This window comes from Parambassis ranga, chromosome 5 (genome assembly GCF_900634625.1).
Source record: "Parambassis ranga chromosome 5, fParRan2.1, whole genome shotgun sequence".
In the NCBI taxonomy this organism is placed as follows: domain Eukaryota; kingdom Metazoa; phylum Chordata; class Actinopteri; family Ambassidae; genus Parambassis; species Parambassis ranga.
In genome coordinates, this window is record NC_041026.1 from 25,280,809 (window position 1) to 25,304,172 (window position 23,364).

The 23,364-nt window shown below is 40.9% G+C and overlaps 4 protein-coding genes across 5 annotated transcripts; all 4 read right to left on the reverse strand.

The window, feature by feature from the left end:
- Window positions 1-2,240: 2,240 nt before the first annotated feature.
- Window positions 2,241-2,618, reverse strand: LOC114436800 (urocortin-3-like). The gene has a single exon (XM_028407256.1). The coding sequence runs from the start codon at window positions 2,616-2,618 to the stop codon at window positions 2,241-2,243; it is 378 nt and encodes a 125-aa protein (XP_028263057.1).
- A 2,525-nt stretch (window positions 2,619-5,143) lies between these two features.
- Window positions 5,144-9,412, reverse strand: uqcrc1 (ubiquinol-cytochrome c reductase core protein 1). The gene is made up of 13 exons (XM_028407072.1): window positions 9,286-9,412; window positions 8,186-8,326; window positions 8,007-8,093; window positions 7,780-7,909; window positions 7,362-7,560; window positions 7,186-7,265; window positions 6,985-7,100; window positions 6,708-6,851; window positions 6,276-6,436; window positions 6,107-6,192; window positions 5,938-6,026; window positions 5,769-5,844; window positions 5,144-5,679 (listed from the first exon to the last, which is right to left on the reverse strand). The coding sequence occupies exons 1-13, from the start codon at window positions 9,346-9,348 to the stop codon at window positions 5,615-5,617; spliced, it is 1,437 nt and encodes a 478-aa protein (XP_028262873.1). The 5' UTR covers window positions 9,349-9,412; the 3' UTR covers window positions 5,144-5,614.
- Window positions 9,413-11,360: 1,948 nt separating this feature from the next.
- Window positions 11,361-16,138, reverse strand: mybl2b (v-myb avian myeloblastosis viral oncogene homolog-like 2b). The gene is made up of 15 exons (XM_028406193.1): window positions 15,887-16,138; window positions 15,404-15,500; window positions 15,242-15,313; window positions 15,056-15,148; window positions 14,753-14,973; window positions 14,525-14,657; window positions 14,382-14,435; window positions 14,075-14,272; window positions 13,723-13,995; window positions 13,487-13,629; window positions 13,176-13,275; window positions 12,991-13,098; window positions 12,487-12,603; window positions 12,273-12,404; window positions 11,361-12,176 (listed from the first exon to the last, which is right to left on the reverse strand). Exons 1-15 carry the CDS (start codon window positions 15,904-15,906, stop codon window positions 12,048-12,050), a joined length of 1,890 nt encoding a protein of 629 aa, XP_028261994.1. The 5' UTR covers window positions 15,907-16,138; the 3' UTR covers window positions 11,361-12,047.
- Window positions 16,139-19,277: 3,139 nt separating this feature from the next.
- Window positions 19,278-23,058, reverse strand: ift52 (intraflagellar transport 52 homolog (Chlamydomonas)). Of its 2 annotated transcripts, XM_028406404.1 has the most exons (14): window positions 23,017-23,058; window positions 22,450-22,611; window positions 22,090-22,177; window positions 21,475-21,604; window positions 21,304-21,379; window positions 21,130-21,198; window positions 20,910-21,036; window positions 20,726-20,809; window positions 20,554-20,622; window positions 20,321-20,475; window positions 20,149-20,236; window positions 19,937-20,045; window positions 19,720-19,859; window positions 19,278-19,632 (listed from the first exon to the last, which is right to left on the reverse strand). In XM_028406404.1, exons 2-14 carry the CDS (start codon window positions 22,566-22,568, stop codon window positions 19,594-19,596), a joined length of 1,293 nt encoding a protein of 430 aa, XP_028262205.1. In that variant the 5' UTR covers window positions 22,569-22,611; window positions 23,017-23,058; the 3' UTR covers window positions 19,278-19,593. The 2 variants fall into 2 exon arrangements, with proteins under 2 accessions (XP_028262205.1, XP_028262204.1); XM_028406403.1 differs by having other exon boundaries at window positions 22,450-23,038.
- Between the last annotated feature and the right edge of the window lie 306 nt (window positions 23,059-23,364).

A 23,364-nucleotide genomic window follows, 5' to 3' on the forward strand; every position in this document is an offset into this window, starting at 1 on the left:
AAAAATGTCTAATAACTGACAATGGAGTCAGACAAAAGTCAGAGAATACAGGCTTCCACTGACATTCAATTACACAACTCACTTGATGTTGCCAGTGGCCATATTTCAGCCTGTCTGTGGGCTTTAGAGTTTACACACAGCTGAGAGCACATCAATAGCATTAGGGCTGGGGCTCACACAGACAGCCTCTGGGACACTACGTCAAAATTTACAACAAACCTAATGCAATCACAGTTCTATAAAAGTGTTTAGTGTTAGAATGAAAACAAACTATAGCTAAATTAAGCAGCAGACACAGAGTGTGCAGACTTACTTCTCCCAGTCTCCTAATCTGCCTCTGCAGGAGGACCTCACTGCCTCCATAATTAACAGCACCTGGATCAATTAAAGGATGCAGTTTGGCCATTTTGGTGGTAGTTTTTAAACTTCAGACCAGATCAGACTATAAAGTTACAAAATTGTAATTTATACAAAATATAATACAAAATGTATCCAAAAAATAATAGTATTTTATTATGAAACCAACTCCCAAATTATAAAGTATACAAATTAAATTGCTTAGATTTTCTCCGCCTTCTCCAGCAGCAACAATGGTGTGATTGAGATGCACCAATATAATTACATATATATATTATATGTCATAGTGTTGGAGTTGCAGGTGATACACAAACTTTTTGTTTTTCCCCCCCACACAGCTTCCTGGAACAGAGACAATGGCAGCACCATGTGGACAAGCACAGAACTTCAGGCAGTAAAAATCTGCTGCTACATGTTCAAAGCAACTTTATATTATGATATTATTTATATTATAATAACCCACGGAAGTACAAGAAGATTTATAATTCTAGCACCTTTTAATTGAAAGAAACAGCCTGCATGATTGTGTGTCACAGTCATCTATGCAAGCAGCTTAACAGTATTAGATAAACATGTTACTCACTTTAAATAATCTAAAGGGACATGTTACAGATTACAGTTGTAATCTATTTAGCATATAAAATCTTGTAAACAGCATTAGACAGGTTTGATAAATTTGAACTAATAAAAAGTACTTGCTTATGTTTAGGAAATTCCATTTGGCTTAAAATTTAATTAATTTGAAATACACTGAAGTGCAAGCTATCATATTTGGATAGACTGAAATATAAAACAAGCATTGCGTCTTAGCTGTTGCCGTAGCAGGAATGTGTTTGTCAAAGCCGATCTGTGAAAACTGCTTCAAATCTACTGAATCATACTAAAATGGTCAAAAAAGATTGTGTGTGTTGTGTCAAAGGAGGACACTCATTACATAAAGGAGTAGCTTCCAGTGACATTTTATTGTGATCACTGCACTATGATAAGGTCTGGAGAAGAACTACATTATATTATAATCAAACTTCACTAAATTCTACTTACAGTATATGTATGTGACATATCTGTAGTGTTCTGAAGTTACTCAGAGGTGTATTAGTGACCTCATTAGATGTTTTACAATAATGTGGATAAACATTGTGTTAGTGTTACCTGTTTACTGTTATATTTGCTTCTATTATTAAAGCCACGATAGCACAGATGAATCATGCCACTGATATTAGTCTAAGCTAATGCATCCGACCTAAAATAGCTAAGACTTTTCCAAATGCATCAAGTATTGATGAACAAATGTTTATAGAAAGGGTCTGTTCTTCTTTCAGAGGTCAATATCCTGCTCGTGTCTTTGTCCTCTTATCACACATCAGACCCTGCTGTGGGTGACGCAGGCTCATCTGCCTCAGACCCTTTCACTGGTGCTTTATGGGCTGCTCATGCTTGTAATTATACTAAGCGTGACTGATATCAGTGCAGAAATGATTTGGACTTGAGGAGAAATATTATTATCATATTGGATTTAATTGAACATCCTTTTCATTGAAGTCAAGATTAAACATGCAAACACAGAAACAGATTACCAAACCTGATCACAGTCTCTGCCCCCCTGTAAATAGACAAAAGACCAGCTTCATCTTACATTGTTTGCAGTGCCGTGTTTATGTGGATGTTCTACATCGTTCTATTTGTTCATAGAGAACAATCTAATAAATGTTTTAGTGTGAGTATAAAAGTAAAACAGATCTAAGCTCTAAAGGACAGATGCTGACTCAGTGACTGCTTCACCTGAACTAACATCATTTCTAAGCAGGTGTCGGAGCCACAAAGAGACAACTCCACTGTGAGGTGACATTTTCTTCATCAAACCTCCACACTGCTCCCAGCAGCTTTCATTTCCTCTTGCCTATTCGTGCCATCAGTTCTGCATTGGCTGCTGCCTTGGTCCTCATGTCCTGATTCTTGGCCAGATCTATGAGGACACTAAGGATGCTGGTGGGGACATCGAGGGACAGGGCGAAGCGGGACCCCTGCTGGGCTCTCTTTGGCACCTGGGAGGCTGGGCGAGGGGCTCGTGCTCGCCTGAGCACCGTGTGATGCTCTGACCGGAGCAACGAGTTCAACACGCTGCTGCGGTTTAAGATGTCGATAGCCAGCATGTCCCTCTGTGTGTCTTCATCAAGTGTGGCAAGAGCTGGAGCACTCCTCTGGCTCTGGACACACCAGGGCAGGAGCAGAGCCAGGCAGAAACACACGTGCACACTCCTCATGGCCCAGACCGTCTGCAGAGAAAAACAGCTTCATGTTACACAATGCGATGGCATGCATCTGGAACACTCTGCAATAATCCTCCAAAAAAGAACGTGATATTATCCCTTATTTCCTACTGATGCACAGAAAAGCTTTTGGAATTTTTTTTTACATTAGACATAAAAAAAACATGTTGATTATAGTGCAGAATATTTACTCACTTAACTGAATCCGTTAAGATCTGTAACTCTTAATGCACAATATTCTGACAAGCAGCAAATCAATCTGGATGAGCTTTAATACTCACTCAGTGTCACCACTGTGAAAAGTTGACAAAAAGGCACTTCTCTCTCCTGTTGCAAAGCTAGCAGCTCAGATCCCTCCGACTCTCAGACGTCCTGTGATCTTCTGCCTGTGCACCGTGCTGTCGGATGATCAACTGGGCTTGGCGGTTGTCTGCTTGTCGACTACTTTGTCTTCAGCCCCTTCGCTGCTCTCCGTGGCACTGCCCCTTCCCTCATTGTTGGGCTTTTACGTCTCCTCACCCCATCACCCTCCCCTCATTTCAACTCATCGCTGTCTATGGTCTTCTAAAAATAACATGATGATAATCACAATAGCTGCATGTATGTATGAGTTGGATAGCTGCCTCTGTTGGCAAAATATTTATTGAATAAATTAATATTAGATCTCTTTATATGAGTCATTTTCAGTACTGTCTGAAAGTGGACATTTATTGTAAAGTTACTGTACAGGTTTTAAAAGAATTACAGGAGGACTAAACCTTACTCAGAATCCTACAAAAACTTGCTCATCTTGCTCATCAGATTTGTCAATCTCTGAGACAAAAAAAACTAAATAAATGGTCATATTTATTCTAGATAAATGCAAATGACGGGTGTTGACCGATTATTATAAATGCCTCTTCCCCTAACCCGACTACATCAGCAACACTGAAATTTTACTTTTGGTCCAGATACTCATCACACAGTTTTAATACTATAGTGTGCATCAGTTGATGGCAGGAGCCACCAAATGTGGTGTCATCAAGATAGTGAGTTGAGTGCTAATCAAGTGGAAAAAAGAACTAAGTGTCAATTTGGAGCATTCTGAGGATTTAATAGGCTCTTTTGTGTGATTATACTGATTACTAAAATCTGATTTTGTAAATGATAACATATCATCACTGTTGGCATTTAAGGGAACATATTAGAAATGTATTTCTAGTTCCAGCACAGAGTATACAGAGACTCAGAGGGACAATCGCACAGAAGGCTGTGTGCAGAACAACAGGAAGAGGCTGTCAGCTTAAGGAGGGCGAATCGACAAGACAAAGCCTACCTCGCTTTCCAAGTCACCTCAAGTCCAGCTCATCAAGGGACTTATCCTGATCCAACTAATAATATGAATATTATGAGTACAGCATGACTACAATAGCTAGGCCCTGGAGGGCCTCAGGATTATGAGCCATCTCAGTTTCCCCACACATAAACAAACACGGGTCAAACAAATGTCATACATTTGTACTGGATCCTACCAGCAGCATTATTGTCCGTCGCAGCTACAACATGACGCAGGACTTCACATGAAGACATCTCCGTAGAATGTGTCACAACGGGCCCTGCTTTACCGTTCAAGTGTTCTTCTGACGTAAAACACAAACCGAGCATCTTAATTCCATCAGTGGAAACTAACATCAACCCAACTGCTCTGCACACAATATTATGCCTACTAAGAAAATACATTGTGTTTTAAAACACAGCAACTCTCAGTGAGGAAATATTCCTCAGAAGAAATGTTGCACTGTTAAAAATTCATGTACGTAGATGACCTACACCTGCACCTCAAACCAAAGATCACAAACTAACTCAAAAAATCTGAACACAGAAAGCAGGAGAAGGGAGCAATGTGTGTGGTGTATGCCTCTGCCCAACAGTAAATGTCCACATATGTACAAACTCATATGTAATATCAATTCTTGAATTATTGCCAAAACATTTTGTGGTCATAGTAACCAACAAAAAAACATTCTTTAGTGCTGCATTTAAAGAAATTTCCCCCAGGCATTCCTGAGTTGTATTTTTTTCAAGACACCAAGGAGACCGAATTATACGACTTTAGAATAAAGTTTTGATTTATTCATACCACATACAACGAAACGCCTTTTGGCTGTGGCTGGAGACAAACAGTGTATACATAGTGGCAATTCTCAGCAACTGTTTATCAGAAACAGAAACATTTTCAAGTTCTGTCAGAAAATTATATGTGAAAGCATAATTGTCTAGATAATGCCTCCATTAGTGTGCCTTATGCCAGTGCTTTAAGCTGTCGTTGTGTAGTTATACCAGGGTGAAAGAAAACTTCTTTATATCAGACACCGTGTCTTTGAGTGCCCGAGTAAGCACTCAAATATGAAAAAAAAAAAAAACAACCAAACTGGAGATTATTAAGCATCTGTAACTTCCATAAAAAGAATAGTTTTGGTACTTTGTGTCTGTGTTGTTTTGTCTAATGTCTGCTAAATTAATTTGATAAAACACTATGCCAATGTTTTAAAGGTATTTTTTATTTTGTCGGAATGACAGCTTCTGTTATGTACAGTAATGGACAGAAACAAATGTTACAGACATTATAAATATCCTCTTGCTCCAATGTTCAGTATCAGCTGTATTGTGTCATATAGATAATCACTGTTAATCAAGTCCAACCTCTCCGTCCTCCCCTTTAAATGTAAGTATCAGATAAGTACCTGTGCTGTACACTGCAATACATATTCCGAGTATGAGTTCAGGGCTGAAGGGGTGTGGACTGGTTGCCCGCCTCAGCTAAGAGTAAAGAGTGGGTGGGGTAAGAGGGAAAGGCAGAGAAGAGGTAGAATGGATGGCTGCCTGTGCTGTCTTGACAATATGTGGACGATGTTTGGGTTTTCACTTTCGCTCGACAACAGGAGGACAGAGAGGTGAAGTTGAAGAAGAAGAGCAAACATAGGACACACGGAGCAACCCCGCCACTTATCTTAAAACCTGAGCCAGTACATGGCACTGCGCATTCTGTTGTAGTCAGGTAGCTGCTCCACTGGGCCTGCAGGAAGAAAGCGAAGAAAAATTTAGAGAAAATCATTACAGCATGGGTTTGTAAAAATCACTGCAAACTAGCACAGCAGAGCTCACCGACAGCTGCCACAGCAGGACACTTATCATAGATGTATTTGGAGCAGACGTCACGCACCATTCTGGGTGTCACGGCCTGAAATGAGAGATGTGTCAGAAGTAAGGACTCGTATCCTTGAGACAGGCAAGTGCTGCATCATGCTGCAGGGCCAGAGAGCTTCACGCTTACATTAATCCGAGCATCCCATTCTGCCAGAGGAATACGGCGTCCATAGTTTAGGATGTGTCTGCCGATGTCATCGCAAGTGGGTGTTGTTCCTAGAAAATAAACAGCAGTGTTTAACTTGTAACCCATTGCTTTTTTGTGATATTGTAGTGATGAAAGGTGCTTCATCTACCATTGAGCTGTCCAACCAGGCTGGCCTTCAGAGCATTCTTGCCTCGTACTACATCGCTCTCTGTGACTGTGGTGCACAGGTTCATCCTGCAAGTAGCACAACACAATTTTCTTTTAGCTGTGGATCAACAAAATTCTGTCTGGTTCTCTATTATGGAGTCACTACTGACCAGGCATTCTGGGACCAGTGCATCATGTCATCAATATTGTGCTTATCAGTCACAAAGTAAATTCCTAGCAAGCCAGTGTCACTGTAGGAGGAGTGGAAGGCCTGGAAGCTGTGACACAGCTTGTCCTCCACTGCAAGGCGAGCCAGGCGACTGCTCAGGTGCTGTATGTGAGAGAAAAGTAATCTGTTATGTATGCTTTTTATAGTATAAATGGTAACCTATGTATCTATAAATAGATATATAGATTCTATACTTCGAGCTAATAACTTCTTTACTTTAAGCTAATAACTTCAGTTCATGTCACTCCTGACAGGTCCAGAGTCCTAATGGCCACTCAAGCCATTAGAAACATCTGGTGGCCAAAGCTGAAATGAAAATTTATAGAACTTACATGACAACTTTCACAAACAAACAAAAAAAGATTTTTCCAACCTTTCCACCCCCATAGGTAAGGTCATAGCTGCCAATGATGGAGTTAGCCACCATGAGGGTTACAATGTCTGGACTGGCAACACTAGCACCTTCCACAGCAATGGCAATGTGTGCTAGAGGCAAACCATCGTCACGCATACGGATCTGAGAGCCAACAGAAAGGGGACAAAAAAAACAAAACAGTAAAACAGTTTGCAGCAGTGTGAACGTGTGAACATGTCTCATTCATAGTTATAGGCCTGAAGCACATCAACTGCATTAGCACTTAACATCTCACCTCACTGCCTGTAAAACGACAGGGTGACAACACAGGGACAGCATCTGCTTCGTACTCAAAAGATACGCCACTAAAGTGGGTATTAGCCAAACCAACCAGCTCTTCATGGTTCACACCTGTATGGATGCACATCAGAGAACAGCTAAGGCATTTGAGGAGATCCACAGATGACTGGTGCATGTTAGGAGAACAAAGACTCACCTCCAGCAGCTGCCAGGACCATGCGGGGGGCTTTATAGTGGCTGTTAACGTAATCCACCAAATCCTGGCGGGTCAGATTCCTGGAAATAATGAATATGGGGATCAGCAAAAATTAAGATAGTACTGGGCCTTTGATGAAACAAAATTCGAGTTGTTTCTTGTGTAGTGTTTTCCACCTGGCAGTGCTGGATGGGCCCAGCACACTGTGTCCCAGCGGAGTGCCCTGGAAAGCTGTGGCATGCAGCAGATCCAGACAAACTTCTTGCAGGTTACCCTCAACTTCTTCGAGTTCACGTAGCACCACACCTCTCTGCTGCTCAATGTCCGCCTCATTCAGGGAGCAGCTCTGCACCACTTCTGACAGTAGCTCCACAGCTGAGAAATGCATAAGAAAGTTGTTGTTTACAATTTGCAATTTTGCTGCTGCATACTGTGATTCTGCTGTGAGTATACATGTGTGTAACTGCACACCTGATTTATTGTTAATGCCTTTATCTTACATACACAATTTGCACTTAACAATATAGAAGCACTTTAAGTCAGATCATTATTATTAATGCTAAATTATAACCTATTCCCTTCTTTCTTTTTCACCTTTAGGCAAGTCTTTGGCTAGGGTCTTCATGTAATATGCAGTATGCTCCCTGGACGTGTAGGCGCTCAAATGAGCACCCATAGACTCCACCTGCTGCTCCAGGGCTGTCTGGGGGTGCTTCCTGGTTCCCTGTGGGGAAGAAAGAGATGTGAATGGAATGAATAGTGGCATGGCATTATTTCTAAATACAAAAATCCCCACTGGGGCCTTTAGATTCACAATCAACCTTAAAAGCCATGTGCTCCAAGAAGAAGCCAGCTCCATTGTTCTTCTCACTTTCATAGCGACTGCCAGCATTGATCCACAGTCCAACCTGCAAAATAGAAGACATGCATGAGGATCACAGTCAAAGGTCTAACGTGTTAAGACGTTACTTTTTAAAATAAGTTATTGATATGTTCTTACGGTGCATGTGGCATGTCCAGTCTCCTCAGATGCAACCCTCAAACCGTTGTCCAGGGCAGTAAGACGAGTCTCAGGGGCACCCAACAGACTCTGGGCATAGCTAACTGAGGCCTGTCCCCGCCTCAAAGAGAGCAGGATAGGCTACAAGGGAGGAGGCATGAAAATGCAATAAAAGCAATTTAAAATATTGATGTTACAGTACAGGGCTCCATGTTCACACCTAACTATTTGAAGAACCACTTATAAGAATGTTTTTATTTACACTGCACTAAATAAGGTTAATTCTAACCTTGCCAAAGAAGGCTGTTTTTTGTTTTAAGTATTTATTTCTGACGAAGTCTTCCCATGACGAAGTCTTCCCTCAACCAAAGACAGGACCTGGTCTACGTGTGTGGGATTTTTTTACCTTTACAATATGTTGGCGTGCCACAAATTACACTGCTCTATAAAGTAATCAGAGTGTCATCGTAGTGCTACTCAATGTCCTAATGGCAAAGTTCTGTTGTGATGATAGGGGATGTTCTTATCTAATCAATACCTAATCAATCACATAAAACTACGGACGTTGGGGTTAGTACAAATCTGGAATTTGCAATAAACTGGTGATCCGGCAGGGCCTCCTAATAAACGTAAAATAGGTGTCAGGTTATTTAATAATTATCAGCAAGTTCTACTACAGAACAAAGTTTACTCTATCAGGATATGCCTTCCCAAAGTCACGATGCTAGCACTGCTAGCCACAAATCTTTGAGGGCAAGTGAGGACAAACAGCATATGTAACTGCCACTAATCTTGTGAATGAATAGACACAGCACTAGCGAAGAGCGGTTTATCTGAAAAACGTGTGTACAAAATATACGCAGCACGTAAAGTGGTCGTACCGCTGCACTTAACAATTGACCTTGCATTCACAAGTAGCTAACAGATGCTAACCGGTTAGCTAAAAACCCATCCGTTTCATGTATAAAGGGGACGTCTCGGCTAACTAGCGATGTAGTATTGGATCGCTACAGTATGTTAGCCAACAAAACGAGAACAGTGTCAATATAACAACTGAAAACCTTAGAATCTTCTTTTCGAGACAATTAACATGTACTTACACTGCGGGTTTTGGCGAAGGCTTGACCCACGGTGCTCCCAAATCGGCACACAGACGCCGCCATTTTTAGTACTGTCAGAGAAGACAGGACGCCTTAGCTCTCGTCTACCTCGTCTCTTCTTCGTGTGGGAAAAGTGCGTTACGTTTTCAGCAGTCTATCATCGCCACCTACTGGTCACTGAATGCGTGTGTATGCCTTCTTTAACTAAAAAAAACGATTTTCATTAATGACATTTTAGTTCATCAACTTGTTAGGATGGTTTATCAAAGCAACTCTGTCGATGATGATGTGTTTTTAATTACATGTGCACATAAACAATGCCGATCAGGTCCATGTGTCTTCTGGGGAGCTGTGTGTTCTTGAGCAGGGCCGGCCCGTGGCAAAGGCAGTACAGGCAAATGCTAAGGGCGCCGTACATCCAGGGGCGCCAGAAATGGAGGAAGAAACAAAAGTGTAACTTCCACTATTTTTATTACTAGTTGGTATTATGTCTTCAGAAAAGAATAAACCCACATTAATTTAACTGCATAGCAAAGGCTACTAAGTAGCAGTATCAGTATAATAATAATAATAATTGTCAGAGCTGTGCGCACAAACTTGGACTAAATCATTATCACAGGTGCATTTCAAACTACTCAGTTACATTAACTGTGTTTTTATCATTTTATCTTCTCTTTGCTCTGCTTTATGTGTGTGTATGTACAGTTTCTTCTTTTTTTGTTGCTGCCATGTGCGTGTATGTGTATATAAGAGTTTTTGCCTGTGTCTATTGTATTTATTGTTTTTTGATATGCTGCTGCTACAATTTAGTTTCCTCACTGGGATTAATAAAGTAAATCTAATCTAATCTAATCTAATTTAATAATTATATAGCCTACTTTTCTATGTCGCCCCTCCTCCTCTGAACCTGCTACACGGTGGTCTGTTTTGATGGATCAAGAAGCTCAACATGTCAAAACGTCCTGCACTGTCTGGTGCCCAGGGGAGGAAAAAATTAAAGAAGAGGAGGAAAAACACCACAAAGACAGAGGTAATGTTACGGTAAAGATGATGTTGCTGTTGCAGAACGATGATTGAAAACGTCATTTACAATTACCATAACATGGTTTGCTAATCAATGAATAGCTAGCGCTATCTGTTGGTTTTAACGACAGCTAATGTTATAGACGAGCCTATTTATGGAAATAGTCATGTAACTCCCCATCATTCCTTCCTCAGGCAAATGTGTAAATATGAGATCTATTCAGCAGGTGTTGCATTGACATGGTTATCTGCTTTTTTGTACTCACCCCTTTCATTATTCTTCACTGACTCCTCTGCATCACTCTCACTGATGAGTCCAACACAGACACATCCAATACATACAAATCTGAAGCTCTCAGAATGAAGTGATAAAAGGCTGACCTGTTAACATGCATGCTGGATGCTTATGTTCAACAGCACTGAATGTAAATAAATGATTAATACAATTATAACTGTTAGCCCTGTTTAACCTGTTTAACTCTCATTAGCTACATAATGTGGCTGCCTCTTACATTGCCTGGTTTCACTCATCTTTCTGCTCTCAATGCTCATGAACTCTTTCTGTCTACTCTGCACTTCCAGTTTTCTTATCTCAGCGTTAAACTGAGTGTGTTCCTTCTCTGCTGTCTCCTTCAGCATGGGCAGCTTGGACTGAGCCTTGGCACTTATGTATACATGTTCCAGATGTAAGTTGCACATCACTGAGATTTGTTCCATAACACAGCTGTCCATCACACAAAAAAAACACAGAATATGACTTCAGTTTAACAGCTGCCAATAAAGTGTTAGTCTGAATGATTAATGAGAAAGCTTGTTAGAAAACCAAACCTGTGTCCATGAAGGCTCATGATCAGTAATAAGACTCTGCAACTTCTTTCAGTCGCTGGTTAAACTGTTCATTGAGTTTGCATGTGGCCTGGAAAGAGATTACAGGCATACTTTAAAATAAAGTTAACAAAAGAATCCATTTATTTTGTGGTTTTGTTGGTGTTTTATTAATCCCAATAACACAATCTTGTATTCTAATGTTCCAACATATTTACAGAGTGCCATATAACATAATATCCTGGCCATCAATGGTCAGTATCATTTTTTTTGTCCACTACATCTCACCTCACTAATATAGAATAAAACTACTTCTCTGTCAACTGTACTTTTCACCTTACAGGACCATAAAAAGGTCAATGACAAAGGTGTGTCACGATTGCTTTTTCACTGGATGTCACCTAACATTTGTTCAGATGTACATTATAAACATGTGTAAATTACAAACATGCTAAACAGTCCTTACAACAAGACATTCTTCACTAAATCAACCTGTCTGAATTTACTACATATCAAGTTAGTTATGGAGGTGCAACTTGAGTGTTTATACAGTTCACAACTTTAAAAAACTGTAAAATTCCAGACACATTAGGTAACATAAAACAATGTTTTCTTAGTAATAGCAAACATTTAAAGCCTTGATTATTACATTTTGTATCCATTGTCCTTTACACACATGCTGAAGCAATAACAATTCAATGAGGTCTGTCTGTGCAAATGAATCAACATGTAAAATGACATTTTTCTTCTCACATGAGCGATAGGGCAATATGAATGTTTTGATTCATTCAAACTCTGTACAAACACTGAAAGCCTTTCCAATTCTCTCCAACATATTACACCAGCAAATGGTAACATAAACAACAATAATAAGTCTACATTTGTGTGATAAGTTGGTGTAAAGATGAGAGATCTCAGGACAGAATCAGAGCCCGGGATGGAGGGCGGGATTTTAATGAGCGAAGGTAGCGTCGTGCTTTCTCTGTCATGATGAGCTGGTCTTTAGTTTGCCCACAAACAACTGTCTCCCATTCTTTGGACATCTGTAAAGATAAAAATTAGAATCACACCAAAGAGAAATGACTATGTAAAGTACTTTCTACTAATTATGTTACTTTTTTTTTTTTTACAAAACTTACTAGAACTGGGGTAGCTGTGCTGGGAAATATGGCGCTGTCACTTGGCCCCAAAAGGAAGCCTTGATCCAAAATACTTTCATGCCGTTTACTGCAAAGTGATGAGGAGTTAAGAGAGCTTTTCATAGGTTCTTCCTGTGGACAAAAAAAAGAACAAAATTTTAGATCTTTTAAATTTTAAATCTACAGACAAATTGCACATTTGTGATGACTTTACCTTGATGGTGTTTTTGGCTTCCATCTTGAAAGATTTGCGCTTGGATGCAGGCATCACTTGGCAATCCATGACATCTAGGGCCAATGATTTCCGCACTTTCTTCATAGGAGGGCGATTCTGTGAATTAAAAAATAATCTAAGTAACTGTCTTGATCAGGAATGTCAGTGATGAGGTACAACTTCTACAGCAGAAGAATACTAGGTAACAAATGGAGGCCCGTACTAAGCTGGTCATGACGGTTACCACTGTTCTTGTCCAGTGGGTGCAGTAGAAGTCTACAAATATCTGTGTGGGGGAAGGTGGCTTCTGTATGAATCAGTGTGGAGCATCCTTAACATGCTCCTTATAGAAAAGCCAAGTCTTTCACTGACCTGCTTATGTAAAAGTAGGTCAGTGAAAGCTTAGAGTACATACAGCCATCGGAAGTGTTCACTCCATTTCTTTCATTGTTGTGGTACACTTGTAGCAGAACTAACCTATGTGATATAACAAAATAAACTCACTGTTTTGCGCCTTTGTTCTGGGGGAGTTGAACATGCAACAACCAAATCAATCCCTGCATCCCTTAGAATGACCTCATTTATGTCATCTTCAAGGTTCGGAGTCTGTGGCTAGGGGTAAAAAAAGCAAAAATAGTATTAATGTATGCTAAAAAAATGTGTTACTGACAACACAGAAATAGACTCACCAAAGGCTGTAGAGGACCATACTTTTCCATGGCATTTTTGAATGGCGTTGGAGTTCGTGGGGTCGTGCAGAGATCAGATTTGTGGTTAGGTGTGACAAATCTACAAGAAAACAAGCGGTGAACATTTAGAACCAAACACATACAAAGGCCTCTGAGAAACCTGCTATGATTTTTCTCACTATTATTTTAAAAGACAGACAGGAAATTTGATGGCAATACAGCTTAGTGAATAATATATGTATTGCCACCCAGAAACCAGCTCTATGGTGGAACCAGCTATCAAAATCCTTCACAATATAGAGATGACTCACACTGAGTTTTCCTTCTGAGTGAGGGGGGTCTTGTCTCGCTGAAGTGGTGTTGTAACAATAGCTTTTTGACTGCACACTGGTGTAGATGTGAGGGATGGGTTCTCCAAGTCATGAGAGTCCTGCATGGTCCACATATTGAGGAACTGTAACAACATACATTTTGTCATCAGACCACCTCACGTAACACCAGAAGCAGCTCCACTGTCGGTACCACAGTATAAACTGTGAGGCCTTACTTGAGATGGGGAAAAGGGCAAAATTTTGACAGGAGTGCTCTTGGGAGTCATGGAATTATTGCCATCTGGAGACAAGGTGATGCGCCTCCGGCTTCTGTGGTTTAGTATGGAGGGTGGTGTGACCCCTCCTGGAGAAATGGGAATAAGCCCCCCCTTGCAACCTTTGCTCAGCTCCTGTAAGGTGCTGCCCTCTAGACGAAACTGATGGCGCTCTGGGCTGGGACTGTCCTCAGGTAGGTCAAAGGCCGCAAGGTTGCACCAGCCATCAAGGTCCTTAGTGCAGAAGAGACATTGTCAGCTGTACATTGAGTCACAATTCTGAAATGCACTACGGGCTGTATAAAAACCTTACCCCATCCACCATGTCCAGCACTTCCTTCAGTGCTGGTCCATTAGGGGATAGAAAACCAGAGCTGTCTACCACCCAGCTGGTACTGTTTAAGTCTCCTGTAGTGTCTTCTTCATTCTTTGGGCTTAAACTGTCCTTTATAGAGGTGACAGGCTTTGGTGTAAGTGGTTCACTGAGGCCAGATGTGGAGGTTTCTTTCAACTGGTGAAAGAAGTACATTTATATCTGTAATTATTAACTTAGCTTGTGCACTACAGTTACCGTTTCTGGCAAGTCTATATTTTCCATTTCAATGTGACTGCTTGCTTACTAAGGGATGCGTTTTCAGCTCCTTGTCCAAACTCTCTTGAGAAGAACTGGTCATCTGTGTAATCAGATCATAAAATTCACTTCAGAAGAAAAGTTCAATACTGCACATGTTGTTGAGGAAAACATCATAGACAGCTGGCCCACCTGCACATCCTTATTAACACGGGCCAACAGCTCTTCAAGTTCATTAGGCTTCAAGTCCTCCCCGCTGTAGAAGCCCATCTCTAATTTGCGTTTGATGGTGGAATTCCAGTGATTCTTTACTGCATTGTCCGTCCTGTATATTATGTCATGAATGGTTAAAAAAGGAATTTCCCCACACACAAAAAAAGTAAGACCAGTCTCACAGTGTAGTGGAAAGTACATCTTTACCTTCCAGGGAGCAGCTTTGCAATCTCAGCCCAGCGATTCCCGAGCAGACAGTGAGCCTTGTAAATGATGAGGTCCTCTTCAGCTGTCCATGATGACTTCTTCACATTAGGATTGAGGTGGTTGTGCCAGCGCTCTCTGCACTGCTTCCCTAATCTGCCCTTTAGATGCTTAGCCACCAGTGCCCATTGTTTGTTGCCATATAGATTCACAAGCTCTATAACCTAGGATAAAGAAGCATGAATTTAAATACAGCTAATTTCACAAAGAACACTAGATATGTGGCAAGACTGATTTTGAGTATACCTTCTCATCCTCCTCTTTGGTCCAAGGACCTTTAACCAATTCTGGATCCAAGACTTTAAGCCAGCGGTGTTGACACTGCTGCTCAGTGTGAGTCTGAAAAACAACAAAAAAAGTGTTTCTGATGAAAACAAAAAGCCAATGAGGCCTGAAGCTTTACAAACAAATAGGAAAGCTGAACAAACTCACTGGAAGGAAGCTGGCTATATGTTTCCAGTCATTCTGTCCCAGTTTCTGAACCAGCAACTTCAGCTTCTCATCCTGTAAACATGAATATGTTATGTTCTCCATCCCACAGAGCCGAATTTCACTTATATGGTAATTCAGACTCGGTGGTGTCACAACTATCACCTCCTCTTGCGTCCACTTCACCTTCACTTTCCCACCGTCCCTCTGCTCTGCCACATCAGAATCAGTGTCTGGATGTATGGCCTCCTCTCCATCCTCTCTGAGAAACAAACCTTTGTGTGATGAGCATGAATACAGCCGACAGACACTCGCCACTGACCCGCCTTTGTGGGGGTTGTTTTTTTTTAGGTTATCTGGAGCAGAGCAGCTAAACAGAAAATCTATTGTTTGGAAACGTACAAGGTTGCTACAGGTTGTGGAGGGGATGTGAACAGAAAGTGTGCCTGGCGTTAAATGAAATCCTGAAAACCGAGTTAACGTGGGCGAAAAAGAGCGGCATACACATGAATCAGTGGTCAAAATAACACTTCATTTTCCGTCCAAAGGAATACGGCTAAGTTTAAAAGTCACATTAAAAATATATGTCATTCGTTGTGATATTGCTAATTTTACAGCTAATTCAGATAGCAAGGATCATCATCTTACCCGCGCGGCCACCAAGACATTTCCGTGTTTTCGTTGTTTACGTTCAGACGGTGATTTTTCCTACCGCCGTTGCGTGCAGGTGTGTTAAATGTGATATCGTTGTATTCTATGTTTAACGTGTGTATTCCGTAGCTGCTGCTGGTGATGGAGGCTTGGTGCTGTTGTATTCAACTGTACTGCTAAAGTCTCTGATCAGCTGGAGCGGAGCGCCCGAGTTGTCCGCGCTCCTGGATTTCTATCTCGCGCCCTTCTCTATCGTAGAAGCCAGATAGTGACGTAGTGCGCAGGAGATGTGCGCAGGAAGACACGCAGGAAGAAATACAACTTCCGGTAGGATTTTCAAAGTAAAACTGATCAATTGCAACACAAATCCATCATTTAGAGAAGTTTCTCACGTTTGTCAGATCGCCAGAGCACTTTACACTTTACGCATTCGTTACATTTAGATTTTTCAGATTCGTCACTTAATTCAGCTGGCCAGATCACTTTGTTACATTAGTTAGATCACACGAGATCATTCCGTCACACAAAAAAAATGCTTATGGACAAAACCAGCAAAAATTGCCAGAAAGAAGACCAAACAAAAACAAAACACCAAAAGCAAAAACACCCACAGCAGACCCATGGGATATAGGAGCCTTTAAACACTTCTATTAACACAAGGAGGAAACCAAAAGTCTTCAAACAAACTGAGTCCAATGGTTCTGTTAATTATGCCAATAAACAGCAGCCACAGTACCATTCTGGAAATCCATTAACCGAAAAGATGGTAGGGAAAGAAGAACCCAGAAAACTTTCTGGATTTAATGGCACACCTGAAAAAACTACAGCTGGACACTGAAAACAGATTGCAGAAAGTTAAAACACTCATCTTCAAAAAGGATTTGTTGATCCAGCACTGTATGGCAGAGTTTGAAAAAAAAAAAAACATGGAAACATCCACATCTTTGAGGACAGACTAAGATGCTGCTAAGGACGAGGATTTAGAGCTGCAACCGCTTTTGAAAGAACTGGACAATGTCCAAGCTTCCCGCTGGTCCCTGAACAACATGACCTTCATCGGTGAGCTCTTTAAATGTAAGATGATCGGTGATACCATGATCCACCACATTCTTAACAGACTCCTGGACAACAAGAATGAGCAGTCCTTGGAGTGCCTGTGCCAGCTTTTTTGTCCTATTGGCTGGGAGTTGGAACAGGTCACAGCAAACACGAGCTCTGCAGCAAAGCCTGAACTCCAAGCAGTGATGGAGGGGAACCAGGAGAGTATGCAGGAAGACACCTGCTGTCAGGCCATTGTCCAAAGGTTCATCAGAAACAATGATATGCCAGAAGCCCTATACAGTGTAAAGGAAAAAGCAAACCTCAATCTCTTCCACATGCTCGTCATATGCGCTGTGGATGATGATGTATGACCTCAGCCCTCAGCAGGAGCAAATCTTCAAAGGTCTTAGGAAAATCTTGCAAGTTGCTGTCCTCATCACTAAAGATACATCACAGAGATCATAGGACTACTGATGGTCATGAGAGGCCCCCCTATGAATGAGCTCGCAAAAGAAATTAAAGCTGTTGTGTCTTACCATGCAGGTCTGCTGGCAGCTGCCCTTTCTGATCCAGCTTCCCCTCTACCACTCCCTTATCTCAGTCTCCTACAGTGAAAACCCAGCCAAAAACCCAGCCCTCCACTCACCCAAACATACCAAACAAATAAAAATAACACATTACTATATATGATGAAATATTTTAAAATATGTTAAACTAGATAACATACTAAAATACATCCATAAATATGTTACACATTAATCTAACATATGAAAACAAAGTGATAATTATATTAAAGTATATTCAGCACATCTTCTAACATATGAATATAATGAAACATCTTGATGCACGTTGTGGGTCTGGGAGACACCCTTCTTCAGAGAGGATGGACTTTTTTCCACTCATTCCAGTCATTATGACATTGCACTGCCACTGACATCCATGTCTGTGCAGCTTCATCCTATATATGGAGTAAAATCTTCCAAATGGACACTTTTACTAAGGCACATCTGAGGTATTGCTTGACTTGATTCATCCACACATTTTGTTTTATTGTCTCCTTTATAGTTTTTTAGAGGCTATTAGAAATTACATGGGAACTACTGACTGAATATGGGGAATATTCAGTCAGTAGTTCCACTGATTAAGCGCTCAGACACCAGCTGAGTCAATTAACAGTCTCAGCAATTTAAAGCCACCTGGAGCTCAACTGACACTCACAGAACCACAGAGACAATGGAGAAAGCTTTTGTCATTAAAGGTAAGTAAATACGTTTTGTCGTGAAAACAGTTTCAAATTATGTCATGACTGATGGGACCAGTTCATTCCAAGTAATAGCTAATATTTTTACATTCTAGACATGAAAAGCTTTGAGTGCACCTCTCCATCAGAGCTTGACAGAAAGTTTTTTGGGGAGGAGAGTCTGGTGTCTGCTTTGTCCCTGGAACAACTCTCCACCTCGAGGGTGTCAAATGACACTGTAGCCAATGGATCAGACCCCAGAGTGTCCATTTTGGCTTCTCTCTGCTTGGCATCGGACACTTCTCCTTGTCCGGGGTCTCGAGAGACTGATAATTGTCACCTGGCTGTACCTTTACAGGGAAGATCTTCCACTCCTCTCGTGCTCCTTCAAAAGCCAAAAATGGCTGCTTGTTTTGACAAGTCCCAAGGTGATGCAGCCTCACAAATTGTTTGGGATCTTTCTTTGATTAAGACAGAGAGCAGCAGCCCCAGGTTCAATATGGAGTCTAGCACTCTGGAGCACACATGGAGTCCAAAACCCCAGCAACATTCGCTAGCTGGAGTTTCTCCACGATGAACATGGAAAAAGTATAAAGTTTACCTGTGCGCCCACTGTGCATCAACAATAAACCTAAGGAAGGACTAAAATGGTCAGGGTAAGGCTTTTTTTTTTTTTTAAAAACATTTTGACTATTTTTTTTGCATTCTGTTAAGTCTGTCTGTTTTTGATTTGCAGGACGCATGTGTGGACTTATGCAGGAAACGCTGCCTTTGTGTTTGTTTTTTTTAAAAATATATTGTAATAAAGTAATACAGCTTTATATGCTTGGAATATATTTTAAATGAAAAATAAAATATTCCCTAATGTATACTGTGGCGTCCACAAATATTTCTTGAATCCATCCACTAGTGATGGCTAAGTGACACCGACGCTCCGATACAAGCTTCGGAGTTGCAGCATTTTATGCTGAACCACTGCTTCGAAGCTTGCTTTGGTGCGGGAAAACCCACGTGATCAGTGACATCTGAAGCAGTAACTGCTTCGGTCCACTCAGTGAATCACACGACTGGTTCAAATCACTCGACACTGCTTCGTAACGTGAGATTTTACTTAAACCTGCTCAGTCCAAAACAGTGGAAAAAAAATATTAACAATAAAAATGTTTGTATTGCTATCCAGACATATCCACAAGCTCCTACTGCAATACATACATTTATAGAATCAACTGACCAACCAATTAATCAGTCTTAACTAAAATATGTACATCACACACCCTGGTTAGTGTCTTATTTACATGATGAGTGTGTGTCCCATTTCACTACTAGAGGTCACTAAAACGAAGCTTTGAATGAATAAACCCATACTCGACACAATTGATGAAGTGGTTCAATATTGCTTCATTTTGGACATCACTACCATCCACTATGGAGTGAATCGAGCCTCTGTGTCAACATCGTGCTCCTGCAAGTAGGGGAAAAGGAATAATATTTAGACCAACCCATCAGAGAATTTTTGAAGTTAATTGCATGACATTTTAGGAGCAGTCACCTGTTTCTTAAACTCCACAACTTGAAAGAAAATGTGTTCCAAGATATGCTTGCCATCTCTCTGCTCTTTATCCAACTTAGGAGTCACTCCCAAAATTTCACCACATTTCCGCACGTAGAACTCTAGATCGTCGTCTGTACCTGGAATTAGAAAATGCATCATGGTACATTTTTAAGGGTCTAAACAGTTAATCACGGAGTAAAAGTACTAAACTTACATTTATTGGTAAGTTGTGCTAGGCGCACTTTCTCGGAAGAGAACATTTCATCTAGGTCAAACAGGTCTAACATGGGTGGAGGCAAGTCATTTAAGGCAGGTGGAAATACCTAAGAAAAAAAAAACACTGAATTCTGGGTGTAAACTTGGAAAAACTTAATATTTTAGCTGCACATGTATATAAAATGCAGCAGAGGCAGGACTGGAGCTTACAGCAGGCTGAAGTTGAGGAAGAGGGGTCTCAAACTGTGGTGTAATCAGCTGGAGTGGCTCATCTTTGACATTAAGCTGCTTGTAAGCACTGACCACAAAAAACAGGTTTTACAAAGGGAAAGTCAGCGCACTGATCAGTGCTTGTGAGGTGTTGGCCGTTTTGCATTCTCACCTGATTACTTGGGGCAATGTTTCGGTTGACAAAGTAAATAAAGACATGTCAAAGAGAGAAGTGAAGTCCCTGGGGTTTTCATCACCCTCCTGCAAACACACTCTGAGTTGTTCTGACAAACAGCCAGTGTCTGGCAACATGGTGTAATCTGTGATCTGAAGGAAATGGGGGTTAGAGAACAGATGGGCTTAAAAGACTTAGTAAAGTTATTCATGTAAACAACACTTTCTCACCTCTGGGTCTTTAGCATCAATTTGATTTAGCTGAATATTATCAGTCATAAGCCACTGGAGCACAACATCCTGAAATTAAAAAAAGGGAAGACAAGAATTAAGTCAACAACTTGAGCTTATCAGAATCAACACTCTTTAAACCTACTGATAAATAAACAAAAAATGCACTCACCATAATTTTGCTGTTCTCCTCTTTGTCTATGTATTGGTCACTGAACATGTGGCAGGAACCCAAAACAGTCAATTTGCCAGATTCCTTAACAGGACACAGGACACTTATCAAACTATTCATCTCACAGGTGTACATCGCAAATATTATATGGTAAAGGAATGAGTTTGAACATTGCGCCTCTGACCTTTCCTTGGTAAAAGGCCGCGACGGGCCTGTTGAGGGGGAAGCAGACGCTGCCTGTAGAAAGAACAGCTACAGCAGGCTTCTCCACGCTCAGTGTGGCTCCATATGGGTAAACGAATGTAAGAGCTCTATACATAAATGACAGAAAAGATCAAAACCAGGTCTCACTGCCTTATACTGAATCCAGGACTTGACATAGAAGAGATAAAAACATTATTTACTGTGCATTGTTGCCAACATTTTCATCTTCAATGATTTCTGTGACTTTCCCTGCAGCACGACTGACCTCTCTGAAGAAGAAATAGAAAAATTAGATAATTATTCCTGTATATATAACGTGAACACCGGGACATGAGTGTATAAATATTTGTCCAACAAACAAAGGAGAAACAAACCTGTTCAAGACACCATTGGACACAAGTGCCTCCTTGGGGTGGAAGTATTTGTAGTACACATTCCTCACAACAGCATCTGGAGGATGCACAGAGGAACAGAAAACATGCAGCACAATTTCTATTAACTGTTTACATATGATATTACCTATCATAACAAATCCCAATGCGTACCACTGTTGACCATTATTCCAAAGTCTTCCAGGAGAAAGTTGATATTAGTGTTATACTTAATTTCTCCTCCTTCACCAAGCATGACCAACATATTTCCACCGCTATCCAGATAGTGCTTGAGTGCCTCCATCTGAAATAAGAAAAAAGATACAACAGTGTGAAAAATTGTCTCTGTAACTTTACCCAAGACATTCATTAATACATCTAATATACATCTTCAAACACTATGACAAGATTGACAGACGAGGTCAACAAGACACTTCAGTTCTGTTTCGAGGTGACAGACTGGCAGGCATGCTGTGAACCCCAGGTCCTGCCAGGACACTGATGGGCAACACAGAAGAGGTACGATACAGAGAGACCTGATAACAAAAATCAGTGAGGCAAAGGAGAAGTACAAGAGGTAGCTGGAGTGGAACTCTCTGCACAACATGACAACAACATGAGAGTTGACCAATGAGAGCATCCACACAGTACTATCACTGTTTACAGGCCACCAACAGTGGTGGAGGAGTTGAAGGCAGTGTAAATGCGATGAGATGGGTCAGTGTGGAGGTGGTGGAGGAGTACAGGTACTTAGGGGTGTACTTGGACTTCATAACAAAACAAAATCACCTCTGATGCTGTGAACTTCTCTCTTGGCCCTGCTGTTATCCACAATTTGACACCCTTCAACTTGTCCAAGGACACTTCTTCCTTCATGCTAGGGGAGACAGCGTGTATTTTGAAAAGATTAAGACTGAGAAATGAGATTTAGACAGTGGAATGTAAGTTAAGCATGCAGTATTTTTAGGTACAGTACTTCTACTACTACTTGCTGCAATTATACAGTCCTTGTATTTCTCCATCACTATATGTCTAAAATACATACACTGAAAGAAGAGTAACAACAGTTTACACTTCAGTAAAAAAAATCTAAATAGTTCTTCCCTGACAGTCTATGGGCAATAAATGGTTAATCCACACACATCTCACCTTTGGATTTTCCATTGAGCTCTCAGTCTCTTCTGCATGGACTTGTATCCATTGTTCGTAGTAAACAGCTCTCTTTTGGAAACACTGAAGACCACCGAGTTGTGCTGCTCTTTCTCCATTGTTTACTCACTTCGTTCAGTTAAATTACTTGCATCCACAAGCCTAAACAATGTTTAAAACGCAAGTTAGGTCCCGTCTCATGAACTACCCGCAACGCATAAATAAAAGATTTGCTGCGTGTATATTAAGTTTGCATGGATTTTCTCCAGTCGTGGTTGGCATCACCCTAAGTATTCCGTCAAGATAAATATGGAGTCGGTGTAGTTTGCCAACTGTCGTCGCTGGCACAACAAAACTAAATGCGCGCTAGCCTATAAGGCTAACCTAAAGTTAGCAGTGTAGCCCATAGCTCACTCACTGACATTACTACCTGTTAGTGGAGCTTGCTTGCCCCTAACGTAGTTTGTTTACAATTGTTCCAATAAAGGCACAGCTATGTAGACGTTTCACTTAGATCCAGCTGTTTGTTAAATTGCAGCGCAATGTTAAACAATGCTAACAAATTACCTCGAAGCTCTCTAGGAAGTGATGCATTGTGGGAGTGAGTCGTAACCAAGGGCGCTTATACCATAGCAACCAAGCGGCACAGCAGTGTCAAAATAAAATACACCTTACCATGTCTTAATATTATGCTCAGTGTCCAAAAAACATTACAGAATTGAAGAATAAACGTTCACACTAGGTACTATGTGATAGATATTATGGTGTAACCATAACTTCATTAAATCACAAAGTAGGTTTGATATCCCTTCCATTAATTTTGGTGTATCTATTGACAGTAGAACTGATCATCACATCATTGTAGAAACATTGCACACTCATACACTAAACCTTTTTAACTGCAGTTACAAATGG